Source organism: Mesocricetus auratus, unplaced genomic scaffold (assembly GCF_017639785.1).
Source record: "Mesocricetus auratus isolate SY011 unplaced genomic scaffold, BCM_Maur_2.0 Super-Scaffold_15014, whole genome shotgun sequence".
Taxonomy (NCBI): Eukaryota; Metazoa; Chordata; class Mammalia; order Rodentia; family Cricetidae; genus Mesocricetus; species Mesocricetus auratus.
Window position 1 is genome coordinate 62597047 of NW_024429186.1, and position 13994 is coordinate 62611040.

The window sequence follows — 13994 nt, forward strand, 5'->3', positions numbered from 1 at the left end:
ACGTATTCAGCTAGCAGCCAGGCTTGAGTAAATTACAAGGCCTTCTGAGGCCTTCCAGCCTTGTGTCCTGGCTATTATTGCCCTTGTTCATTTACCCATTGTACACCAGCTCCTCAGTGATGAGCACACCGACAGGCTTGTCATCTACCGATGTGTACGCACTACAGTGGACGGCCTTATAGGTGTTCAGCATTAGCAGAACTGCAGTTCCTAGGCATGTGTGTATAGCTTCACACACAAGGGACACTGGCCACATGATCTTTAAATGACTCACATTCAACAGGACACACCTCTGTAGGGGCAACTTAGGGTCTTATCTTTTGCAGATAGTTTTCAATAGACCAGCCTTGAATAGAGATTGATGTGCTCGGAGGGCCAAGGTGAAAGGAAGCAGAAGGGATTCTCATTCTCCTCCCTTTCCTTCCATTCATCTGTCTCTCTTTCTTCCCCACCCCTCTCTCTGTGATGTATATGTGAATTAATCAGGTTGTACCTCATTAGCTGTGTGAACTAGCAAATGGACTTCTTTGAGCTTTCAGGTCCCCCATGTACAAATCAGAATGTTGCCTGCTCCGAAGTAGCACGAGGGGATCAATTCAGAAATGCCTGGAGACCACGGAATGCTCAGTTTGCATCATGCTACTGTGTCCTTCCCCTTCAGTCTCGTCTATCACCGCATATGGAAAACCAGCTGACACAGGCACGAAGGTGGTGAAATCATCACATCACTTGACTGCTCAGAGTTAACATTCCTATCACCTTCAGAAAGATCACCCTGACCTCACTAAACAGATACAGCCTTAGTGAGTGCCGCCTTCAGATGAGATGAACTCAGCCAGAGTCACCCCCTCTCTAGGTCCAGGAGCTATGTGAGTACACATAGGTAGATGGGTCCCAGATTTTTAGCTGCCTCTTACCAGACTCTAGTTTTATCTTTGGACTCTATTCCTACATGTATTTGACCCTCTGAGGGCTACATGGATCAAGCATGTGTCAATGTTCTACAGAACTGCCCTGAACAGACCCCAACCAAAATGTTCTTGGTGCAAGTGAACCAGACTTGACTATTACTTAAAAAACTCATGGCCATAATTTTAGTTTTCTAGTCCTCTTTGCTAAGGCTTTTCACAAGTGACTTGACGAATTTTAAAAAATCAGAATCCTTCATTCCTTCCAAACTCTCATAAATTGTTACTAGCTCTGGACAAGTAGAATTCAAGGAAAAGGAGCAAGAAATCTCTCTCTCTCTCTCTCTCTCTCTCTCTCTCTCTCTCTCTCTCTCTCTCTCTCTCTCTCTCTCTCTCTCTGTGTGTGTGTGTGTGTGTGTGTGTGTGTGTGTGTGTGTGTGTGTGTATGTGGGGGGGTGTGGGTGTCATTGCTGATGAATTTACTAACTGAATTTTCCAAGAGCTCAAGAACACCTGTCCACTCATCACTGGATGCCACTCCAACACTCCCTTTACAAAAGTGCAGGGGAACTACCACTGAAAACTACAATGTCCACAGACATAGATTCCAGACTGGAGATACCTGGAAGTTTCTCCAGGGGATGAGAATCTGAGATACTGCAGCCTTCTCCTATGTTACCCATCAGGAAGTCCCTGGAAGGGCATGCTGTTTCTCCAGAGCAAACAACCTGTTACTGTTCTAAATGCTTTCTTCACCAGGACATCCAAATGTCCCCAACACACACTTGACAGGAGGCGTTGTGCCCCATGGAGCCATGCTAACTCAATTCTACCCTTAAAATTGTTCTCTTAATGGAGCTGAGAGAGGAAGTAAAGAGAGAAATCATCAAAAAAGGTTTGTGTGCATCCCAGTGTCAAGGCAGGGAGGCATTGGGCTGTGATTCACCAGAAGCATCCGTGACAGGCAATCTCCAGAGGAGTGATGCTGTGATGAGAGGTTACATCAGTGGAAATGGTCAGGGAAAGTAACAATTGCTGACTAGAGAAGCAGGCCTCTCCTCATTGGCAACATGTGCCGGCAAGCCAGACGACTGAGGCCTCGGGGACTTGTGAAACTGTGCTGAGGGAGGGAGAGGGGAAATTAGTTCTTACAATGCTGCAGAGAGGGACCATTTGGTGACATAACCCTCAAGCATCCAAAGAATTCTCCAAGCCATGTGCCTCACAGAGATCTCGGATTTGCCCATGGAAAATCACCAAAGCAACCTCCTTTACTTGCTGGTTTGAGCCGGGGTCCTCAGCACCCAGCCCTCTCCTCGATTTGAGAACTAAAGGTAAATATCTCAATGCATGATGCAGATTTCTCTTTTTCAGTTACCTAGACAATAGTGACACAGAGCTGGCAGGTGAGAGACCCGGTTCATGCAGGAGGCCAAACCCGTCTACTAATTCAACAGCTGCTCCTCTTGCACATGCATATCTGGATCTTAAAAGGATGGGTGTTCCTATAACCTGCCACACCATTCTGATACAAATGCAACCTCTTCCTTGCAGGATTTCCACGTTTCAATACTGTACCACCTCTAGATGAAAATAACAGTGAGCTGGTAAAGAAAGACACTGCTTTCCTGCTGCAAGTCTCACTAACCAGTTTATCTCTGGCTCTTGCGAGAGGAATTTAAAGTTCCCCCTCAAAACACCAAGTGGTAGAAGTCCACAACCTAGACAGAAGCTACACCAGAAAAAGCAGAAAGGAAATCTCTGCTGAAGACAGTTTCCATGTAGAAGTTCACTGCCTAGCCTCTAGCTTCCCCTGCAAACTTGGCTCCAGAAACTTCCCGGCTAACCCATTTGTGGGTCCATGCACAAGAACGTGCCAACAGACATTTGTAAATGCCTACAAAGAGGACATGCGGACAAACGCAATGATACTAAATACAGCAGGGGCAAACTCCAGCTTGTTAGCAGTTGCTGTCTTTGAGTAACACAGATACAAATGCAGTGATGGCATTTTTCTCTTACCTGCTGCAGGACTAAAATACATTGCATCTCTATTTATAAAGAACTATTCCAAGAGAGAAGGAAAAATACGGGGACAAAAAGAAACATTCACTAGATGATCATGGGGCTAGAATCAAGCCAGATCCATTTCAGCCACCTGCAGTAATGACTAAATACTAGCACGTGTACTTGTGATCACACAATGAGTCGCTCCTAATCACGGAATGAACATAACTCTCTTCACTCTGATACATGAATTAAGTCCAAAGAGTCACTAAAATATGTGCTTACGACACAGAAAAGGCTGCCATTATGGTGAACACAGCTACAGTTCAGACATGACCACAAACTCCCAGCTATTGTTAAAGTCTGAACGCAGGCACACTGGTATAGCTAGCTGCCTGTATCTGAAACCGCCTATTGGTGACTTGGAACAGTCAACAGGGTCTGTAAGAGACACACTCTACTCCATCCCTCCCTTCATGCTATGGTCTCCACTTATTGTTGGAATGTTTGTAGGGTCCCACATCCTGCAGGCGTGTCCCTAATGAACTGTTTTTGTTTTTCATGGAAGTAGTCAGCTCTCTTGTGATGAAAATATACACTCCAGTGAAGGCAATTAATATACCTTCATTCTAAATCATACTCTGCACCTTCAATTTTTTATTCTTTAGTATCCAAACACCTTATATTTTAAGTGGTTCAGACAGAAAGGTACTCATGGGACTCCTCAAGCAGGAGAATGAAGGAGTTGGTTCAGGAGAGGTTCTGGACTGATTTCATGCTGGGAGAATTCTCCGTGATGTTTGCAAGTTGAAACCACTTGAGACCAACAGCAGCACAATCTCACCATCTTCCTTTCAAAGCATGCTAACAAGCCTCACCGCCAAAGGAGACGGAGCTGGGAACCCCTCTTCTGCGTCCTTCCAACCTACCTCATGTGTAATTTCCCACGCTGTGCCACACTTCTGGCCCCGCCCTCCTCCAGGTTCCACAGGGTGACTGACTGTCCTTCAGCCTGAGGCCCGTGCTCTCTCTTCTCGGCCAGCCTCATCCATTTCTGCCCTTCCTCAGCTCTCCCGTACCTGTTTTGTGAAATCTGTAATGTGCTACACCTGGAATGCCTGCCGCTCAACCCAAATCACCACCGAGGTACCTCTCCCCAGGCTGAGAGGTCGCTACAAAGGTCGGTGTCTAACACGGGGCCTCTGAACAAAGTTCATTCTCTGTTTCTAACTCCTTTTGATCCTTTGTTATGCTCTGCTTCAAGCACAACTGGCATATGTTATTCTAATGTAAGGGGAAAGATCATATAATAGCAATCAATCAATCAAGCTAAAGAATTTGCCACCCCTTCAGCACCAAGCACCCCCTACCCGCCCCCCCCCAGCTGCCAGATGAGACACGTACACTTTGTACTTCTTCCTGTGGTTGGCACATGACAGGGATTAGCACCCAGACACAAGACGGCCATATCACTGTGGGTCTTTTATTCTGTTCATGGACCCTGTCAATGTCTCCCCATTTCCAGACACAATACTTCTGGGTCCAAACCAGGCATAACACTATACTGGTTAGAACACCCACATTTTAGTTTTGCTATTTTGGAGGAGAAAAATTCACTCCTTTAGATTTGTTCATTGTGAAATACAGTATCCTGGGTAGACCACTTGGCCAGTAAAGGAATTTATCACCCAAGCCTGGAGACCTGAGTTGGATTCTGACAGATCCACACTTGAGAGGGGAGGACTGTCCTCTGACCTCCTCAAGTACACCACAGCACATGCACCCCCCCCAACACACTAAATAGATAAAATGTAGTTGGGTTTTGGTTTTGTTTTTGGGGGGGCGGGGATTTGAGACAGGGTTTCTCTGTGTAACTTTGTAGACCAGGCTGGCCTGGAACTCACAGAGATCCACCTGCCTTTGCCTCCCAAGTGCTGGGATTAAAGGCGTGCGCCACCACTGCCCAGCTAAATGTAGTTGTTTTTAATGCAGAGTTCTGAGGACCGGCATATTACAGTTAACGCTGGGTCTGCAGTGCGGAGAGTAACTCATCCTGGAGAAGGCCATCTTTGAAGCCCTAAGCAGGTAGACAAGTGGAACGAACTCCATAAAGAGGGAGAGAGGTTTGCGACAGAGTAGAAAGTTAGAAAACAAACCAATAACGCTTTTGCTCTAGGCAACAGAAGTTTAAGGCAAATGCAAACACATTCCCAGTCAGGGTTACTCACTATTAGCTGCACTTCTCAGTCAAGGTCCCCTGAATGGGACCTTCAGATGTAACAGTGCCCGCCAAATACACCACACGCCTTCAGGCCATGTTGGTGATGAATGGCAGTCCCTTCAGACTCAGGCTTTTCTAAGTGCTGGGAGATGACTTTTCGTGATCACTGTCTACATGATATCCTACTTTATAGCAAGTCCCTCAACCACAGGGCCCATCTCTAAGGTGAATGACAACTTAACCTCTGGAGTGCAAATGCCTCATTCCAACTTAGTTAAACGACTGTTAACTACTCCTTTTTCTCAGTGCTAGAGATCAGGTCAGGGGTTTGCATGTGCTAGGTAATCAATCTGCCATTGAACAACCCCCACCCCGCACACTTTTGAGTATGTGTCTTTTATGTATGTGTAGCATATGTGGATGCATGTTTGCATGTGTGCACATGAGAGTGCACAAGCACAAGCGTGCACACTCATATGAAAGCCAGAGGTTGACATCTGGTATTTTCTTCTACTGCTCTCCACCATGTTTCCGAAGACATGGTTTCTCCCTTGACCTAGAGATCATTGGTTGGCTAGGCAGACCCACCAGTGAGTTGCAGGGATGCATCTGTCTTCACCTCGCCCTACCCTAAGGTGAGGTCACACACAAGCCGCCACAGGACGCCCTGCTCTTTACATGGGTGCTGGATGGGCTCTCATGCCTGAGTAGCAGATACATTACTGACTGATCCATCTCCTCATCCCCACTCTTCCATTTTCCGTAACAAGCTGTATAGCTCAAGCTAACCTGCAAGGCATGATCTTCCTGCCTTAGTTTCCCTTGTGATGGAAATGCAGGTGTGTGCAGCCATGCCTGGAGCCTATAGGCTTATTACTATAATGCCATCTCCCGTGAATGATTGTTTCATGCGTCCAACATTTTCCTGGTTTCATTTAAAAATAAAACTTGCCCTGTGAGATGGCTCCACAGGTAGAGGCAGTTGCCACCATGCCTGATGACCTGAATTTGATCCTTGAGACTCACACCATAGGAAATGAGATTCAGCTGCCATAAAGTGCCAACCTCTGACTTTCACACGTGTGCTGTGGCATGCTCCCCCAACACATGAAATAAATAAATAAATTTGAAATAATACAAATTTTTATATATCTTTTTCAATTTTTATTTCATTTTACTTTAAATTTTTTTTAATTTACTGACTGTTTAATAAAAATTCATACAATATATTTCATCATGTTCTTTCTCTCCCAACTCTGCCCAGATAAATAAACTTTTATTTTCCATTTTCTGATTTTCTATATTGCTTTTATTTTTACATTTTAAAGATGGAAAAACCCCATAATTATCTGAATTTTGAAAGAACACTGACACATCTCAATCAAATCCAGTAATTCATAAATGAGTTTGCTAAAATTGAGTTATATTGTTGTACTAAAAATAGCATTTTCAATAACAAATAGAGCTATTGAAGCAGTTAATCACCGGCTTTATGTCTATATTTGCTTAATATTTTAATATCACTGAAATGGTCTAGCCATTTGAAATATCCCCCAGTAAAATCTAGATGCAATAGAAGTCCACCATCATTACAAAAGCACAGACTAACACTGGAAGGGTTCTGAGTAATACCATTTTGGTAAAACCCGGAAACATTTTCCAGTTTGTGTGGTGCAAATACTTTCCCCAATTCCACCTGTCCAATATCAGGTCATCTATCACATGGAAAGGGGTGGACATATGTGGACCCATCTGATTGGTTGCTGCACACCCCGCCGAATGTGATAGACAGATGGGGAAGCCTCTTCCTGCCTGAGGCCTTTCCAATCTACTGTACTCTGGATGTATAATGATGCAGTCCCATACGTTCTATTCACAGTTACCTACCTGGTCCTGTATCACAGTATTTCTTGTTCTTTGGGGGATGCAATAGGAAAAGCATTGTCCCTTGTGACCCACTCAGCATTTACATGTACAGTTGACTCAACTCACACAGTGGACAGAAGTAACACAGAAGCCTTAACAAATAAACACTTGCTAACTTGCAACACATGAAAATATTCTGTGCTTTCTCACCTTAGCACTAAATTAGACCATGCCTCTGATTTGGGTTGTGACCCAGGGTTCAAAAAAAAAATTTCAGCAGTACAGACAAGCTCACTGAAAATGGGATCATATGTCTGTTGTCTGAGCTGTTACTATGCCTGGCAGTGATTATGAAGATCCAAGGAAGCAAAGGAATTTTTCCCAGATATCCAAGAACTACAGTTGCTAAATGATGCCTTGAAGTAAGTGGATAATTCATGCCATCAAAGCAGGATGGTTAACACTTGACACTGGAAGCTAGACAATCATTCAAGACAGCTACTCCTTCACTAGAGCTGACAATGGGCTCTTCAAAAGCCTGTTTTTCTTCACCACTAAGGAAGTTTAGCTCATTTCTCATTAAGGCTTTGTGTACTTGTTTTCCTACGAAACAGATCTGAGTGATCACTATTTCCCTATTCCTGGTAACCTTCCCTAACTGCACCGATGGATGCCATGGTTCCTACAAAACTTCTAAAGAGCAGAGCTATGTAAATACTGTTAGTAAATAGATCGAATAGACTATTCTCTGTAACATAGATTAATGCTAGCTCCCTAAAATCCAGGAATGCTAAAGAGGTGATGTAAACACTCCTGAATCCGGTCCCTTTCCCCATCAGCACACTTGCATGCTGCAGGGTCTCTACAGGTGCTGTGGAATGTACACTACAGTCACCAGACAATGCAGTTAAGCATCCTCACTAAGACCCACCCCCATTAATCATCTCAGTGACAGAGCTCCAGTTGAACATCATGGGGATTTCCTCCCCTTCTTCATCATTTATTTGCCAATATTTCCTTGTTATGAATATCCCCCAAGTGACTATCCCAGCCATCACAGCTGTGCTGCCTACTGTGTCTACCTAGACTGCAAATAACACTGACTCTTAAAACAACAACAACAACAACAACAAAATCCCTTGAGATGATTCCTACGGCTAAAGATAGGCCTTACTATAAACTAAATCACTCATGGCCCATGGTGCTCCTGTTAACTGACCAGCCTCGGCCTTTAAGCAGATGGTAATTTCAGACAAGTGAAGGTGGCTTAATTACAAATGAACAATAGCTGACTGCTGGTAGCTATTATTTGAAGGGTCAACAATCAATTGCTGCTGTAGTAATGTCCTTGAAGGACCGCTTCTACACAACAAAAGGCTTCTTCAAAATATCCACACACCACAAGAAAACTAAGCATCCCCAGAAACCTAGTCACCAGGAACCACATAAAAAAAAAAATAATAATTTGGGGAAAAAATGTAAAATAATATTTCATTGTGGTTACACAGATTCAGGTGACAAAAAGAACAGGCCATCGCTCAATAAATACAGCCAGAGATGAACCGGGGTAAATATGCATCCATGCAGTCATTATCAAACACTGACCAAAGCTGCAAAGGCAGGGGACGGTCTGGGCTTCTTCTAGGCCCCACTCTTTGTCTGTTCCCAGCCTTCCCAGCCACCAGCATGTCCTAATTGTCTTAAAAATGGACACCGTGAAAGTAGATGCTCTGCTGTCAGGTAGAGGGGTGGCTTAGAGCAGGGTCACCAGCTTGTACTCAGAAAGAAATTTTAGGGAGCAGGCTTTATTCTTTCCAAAAATGTCATTCTACTCCAAAAAAGTACAAAGACAAAATCACACCACTGTGTATTTGCAACGCGTATCGGGACTAATGCCTTTCGAGCAATCATGTTAACATTACATTTTCTACAGGGAAATTTGATGATAATCTCTCTTCAACCAACATTCTATAATTGTTTTGAAAAGCATATATTTTTATTCTTTTTCTGGCGACTCCAACTGCACCTTTTGGGGGGGGTCAAGCAAAACAAACTTCCTTCTTAGCAAGAGCCACAGGAATCAAACTCTGATGTATTCTATTAAGATGCCACTCCCTCCCCATAACAGCATGTTGACTTCAGCCACAGCGACAAAGTGTGGATGCTGTTAAGTAATGGACAGAGCAAAAGGCAGCAAAGACAGAGGACTCAACTTCAATTTAACTGTCCTGTAAGGTACATAGTAATTAGCTGCAAAGCTCTGAAATCTTAGCTAGCATGTTAAGTCTGCTACATGACAGTATAATTTGACTTCTTAAAGGATTATGCAAATTACAACTCATCATTCCATTACAGGATTGAAAAAAAGTGACAGCTAATTTATACATAACACACCTTTCAAATCCCTAAGATGCGTAGCACCTGTGCGATGTATTTTGCCGAGATTTTCTTGCACATAAGTACTTGTTTATTGCAATATAAAAAGGCTTACCTAAGAGCTCTAATACAACTACTTTAAAAAAATAACCTTTTAGACCACAATTTCAAAATAATAGACTTTTTTTTTTTTTCCTTTTTCCCCCTCTTGATTTCAGAGGTAAATTTTTTTTGGTTTCATTTTGATCTGTTTGATTTGGCTTCCCCCCACCCCCACCAAATCAATTCAATAAAAATAAGGTTCAACACAAATATATTATTTGAATAGCTGGCAACCACAAGCACTGATGCACGAGCCAGAAGGCAGACTCACAAAGATTTCAACATACTTCTGGTAGGTAGATTCACAGTAGATTCCGTCATATCTGTAGATTTTCCTACATTCTGACTGGTTGGGCAGGGGATGCTGCGCAGTTACTCTGTAGAGGCATCAAAAACAGATAGACATGACTAGAGATTCTCTACAGTCAGGCGGAATGCAGGATAACAAGTGTGCTGAAATGGAACCGTTTTGCTCTTTACCCGCGGGCTCTACTCACAACTGCAATGTGCACATATTCTGTAGCATATGAACTCCCACTTCAGAGAGCTGCAGCCAGAGGAAGGCTACTTTTAAGAGTCACAAAAGTAGAAGAAAAGCAGGACCTAGGTCTAAAGCTAAACTCACTCTACAGCCCCCATGATTATATTCTAAAGGAAATGTTTTTTAAAAAATGTCATTAGTGTTTTCGTTACAGGATTGTCATTAATCCAATCATGCATTACGAGAGGAAGCAACTGTAAATTAGCTATAAAACCATAGTTGGGTTAATATGTTTTTCTACTTTATTCGATTTATATGGCGTTTGTACACTACTGGCTTCTAAAGGGATGTAATGCAGCTTACAGAACTGAACCCAATTAGGGATGAAAACACAAGCGAGGCCGTCGGGAGTGAGGGTTAGACTTTAACAGGCACCTGAGATGAGCTGATTACAGCAGCTCCAGGCTTCCTGGCAGTTAAGGCAAAGGGGGGCGCTTACACAGTTTTTCTTTGTATCACTTAAGCATATAAAGTCATTGGAGACTCCCTGCATTACACCGACATAAAAATGCTGAAAGGCATTTTCTGACCATTTCCTTCTACTGAAAATCTCTTCAATCAGGGAGAAAAGTACATAAGAAACCTATCTTGTTTTATTTTAGTGGAAGTCATGGAATTTAATCAATACAAAGTATCAGTAAGAGTACCAATTGGTTTGCTCTAATAACTCTAACAGAAAGTAAGAGAATATCTAATCTCCAAGAATATAACACACACACACATACACACACATGCAATCCCCTCCAGTAGCAATTAAATTATGCAGGGCGTCAGTATTTTATAAAAACGCAGGTGAGTCTTTTCTAATTTTTGTGTGCTTCTGATGTCATTAAGTTTACTTAATATTTCATAAGGTCCAAAATACCTAGGGACAGCACTTTATAAAAACTTAAGGTCTATTTTGGAGCTGTATTTATTTGCTTTCCTCAGATATTATTTAATGCATTCTCTGTGTTATAATCAGGCTGGCCCCAAATCTCTTATTAAATCTAGTCGGCCAACAGTTCTATTTATAATTAATCATTTGCCCCTTGTTTAAAGTGATTTTTAAGCCCCATTTGATTATTGCACTCAACTTCTAGCATAAATGTACTCATTAACTATCACCGGAATTCCAAAGGTTTTCATTAACCTATGTGGTATTTCATTGTAAAGCTGAACCAGGAAAGCAGGAAACATAAACAGCTTGAAATGAAGAGGGAGCAGGGTTTGAAAGATGCAATTACAGGGTCATCCTGACAAATTTGTTTTAGCCTCTAAGTTTATGAAAACACATTCTGAGAAGAGTTTTTAAGCAATGACATCAGATGATATAAATTACAATTTTAAAAAACGTATTTGCTGTGATATCACACTGAAATACTCCACATTTCTATTTTGGATCTTTTCATGTGTTAAAGTTGGTCCCTTGTAGTTTGTTCTGAACTAAAGGACTAAGGAGTATTTACATAAGAACAGTTGTAAGCTGATTCTCAAGGAGTCTATAAAACATCTTGGAAAGGTATTGGGTAAAGAGACAGAAAGGCAAAATAAATAAGATGGACCATCACCTTAGCCAACCCCCTTTAATGAAGCCAACCCCCTTTAATGACAGCCAAGGTTATAATGAAGTTCTGATTTACATGCTGCATACTACTGAGAAAACTATCAGGTGTTTAAAAAAATCAACAGACAAAATACTTCCAGGAAACAGAGCCTCAAAGCATCATTTACTGAACCCTCCATGTTTTCCCATTCTCAATACAATAGATTATTAACCAAAGGCTTTTTGAGTACATTTTCTTCACTCGGTTTTTGTTTTTTAAGGTTAAACACTACCAGTAAAAAGTTCAAATACGCCCTCCAATTGTGAAACTATTATGAATCACACTGTCTGCCTATCAAACAGTCCATGGTCCTTCCCTTCATGTCACTCCTGTCTAGATGGACTCATCATGCAGCTTGGGGTAGGACTTAAGTGCATTTACATACATGAAAAACGTGTAGCTATGACTAATTTTAACTCACAGGGCAGAATTTAAATAATTAGTTACAAGAAGTCAAACTAAGGGAAAAAGGAGGGAAGAGATGGTTAGAGGCAGAGTAGTAAATTGTTCCATTTTTGCAGGTAATCTAAATGCAAACTAGAAGCAACTTATCATGAGAATGGATTTTCCACCATCTGGTCAAATAACAGGGGATTTGTCTAGTGGCGAGCAAAGAATGGAATGATGTGAGAAAGATTAGCGGGCAAGTCCTACAGTTAGCTAAAATGTATTTTGTGCAAACAAGAACAGATGACGCCTTAACAATTACACCTGTCAAAAACTCCAGAAAGCAATCCATCTCTGAACAGCCCAGTTGAAAACAGGCTAGTTCATAACAAAATGAATTTTTTTAAACAATTGCCAGCCATAACAGTTTGATGCATGACAAGCTCAGGAAGTCGAATTTCACGTTCAACTGAAACCTTAACTAACTGGCCCCTGGTTTCTAGTGATAAGTAAGATATTAGACCCTCAAAAAAATGTTGAAACCATATAAATGGCAGGTTTAAAACCCAAAAAAGCATGGAAACTTGAAATTAAAGGCAGAAAAACCAGAAATAAGAAACCACCACGGACATATTATCCTTAGGGGCCCGTCTACTGTCGCTGTCCGACCATGGTGGACTCCTCCCTGATACAAAGGAACGTTAGAAATGGAGGCAAAGACCAAACAGCTCCTCTGGATGAGGTTCCTCCAGTCCTTAGGAGTGATGGGAAAGCATCCGATTCTGCAGCTGTTCTGAGGGATTTTATTCCCTGACTGTTCTTCATGAATGCTGGCAATTCTCTGGAGTTAAGAAGATATAGGAGTGTGCATGTGCTTATTTTCTCCTTGTTATTTTAAGTTGATGCTGTGAACCCTATAGTAGCCATCATCTCATACTAATGTTCACACTCAGGCTGCTCTGTCACATGCTAGAGAGATCCCATTCCAATCCACACAGCTGAGATCTGGACGGGTAGTGCACTTGGGTGGCAGTGGTGGTCCTTATTTAAAGTGTGTCAGGCAATTCGATCTCCCACAGCTCCCCACAGTCTAAAGACATGTGGTGTTCTAAAATACAAGGAGAAATGACTAGAATTCACTACCATCCTTTATTTTTGAATGTACAGTGACTCCTGGCCATTCTCCTGGGGGACATTTTCTCATTAGACATCTGACCTGCAGGAGTTATGATTATTACATGAGATGCTCCTTTAAAAGCTACCTATGTTTTTTTTTACTTGTTCTACTGAGTTACTATTCTAAATAGCAATGCTGTTCATAATTTTCTCTGTTTAACTCCAAGCAATTTGGGAGGGGAAAAAAACGAACAGTCATTCTACCTTGGGAATTTGCTCCCTTTGATTCCTCTATGCCCTGTAAACAAAAATGACTAGTATTTCATGTTTTCCATGCTGGAGCTGGGAAGCTGTGTCAATCACACTAAACAAAACATTTTACCCATTAAGTTCTGATAGCACCATCTATAGCTTCATGTGTAAAGGCACAGGTTGTGTGTTTCTCTAAGACAGAGAAGAGGTATTTCAGGAGAGGTTCACTAACACACTACACCAGGCAATGTGGTTAGTTAGTTCAGTTAATATGTGGCATTTGCTAAGTAACCTCTGAGAGGCTCAGCTTCCCACATAAAAATGGGAATAACAGAAAGTATCTACTCAACAACATGAAAATTAAAAGAAGTATTTGTGGAAATTGCTTATGAATTCATTTTGCATATGAATAACATGGTGAATGTTACCTTATAATAACCAACTATTCTAGATGCCAAAGTTACTGGAGGGTCACTTACTTTGCTAAACTCTAGGTATAAACTGAGAAACTTTTATTCATAGTGAGTCTTCTAAGGTGATCTTTAAGACTCTGCACTGCTTTGGAGCTTCTTACAGACAAGTTGATAAAGTTTCATTTCATGTTAATCCATCACCTCTAACCCTGAGTTAAT

General features: G+C 41.9%; 1 protein-coding gene across 9 annotated transcripts in view; it reads right to left on the reverse strand.

Moving 5' to 3' along the window:
- The window catches only part of Npas3 (neuronal PAS domain protein 3), a 790249-nt gene that overhangs the window by 668504 nt on the left and 107751 nt on the right, over nt 1–13994 (reverse strand). For 4 of the 9 annotated variants that reach the window (XM_040743091.1, XM_040743089.1, XM_040743088.1 and 1 more), the window contains exon 2: nt 9768–9857. The exons of 4 other annotated variants lie outside the window; for them this stretch is intronic. In XM_040743091.1, the coding sequence (XP_040599025.1) occupies nt 9768–9857 (90 nt within the window). Of the gene's footprint in view, nt 1–3844; nt 4162–9767; nt 9858–13994 lie in introns of those variants that run through there. One more of the 9 variants, XM_040743095.1, reaches the window with a different exon arrangement.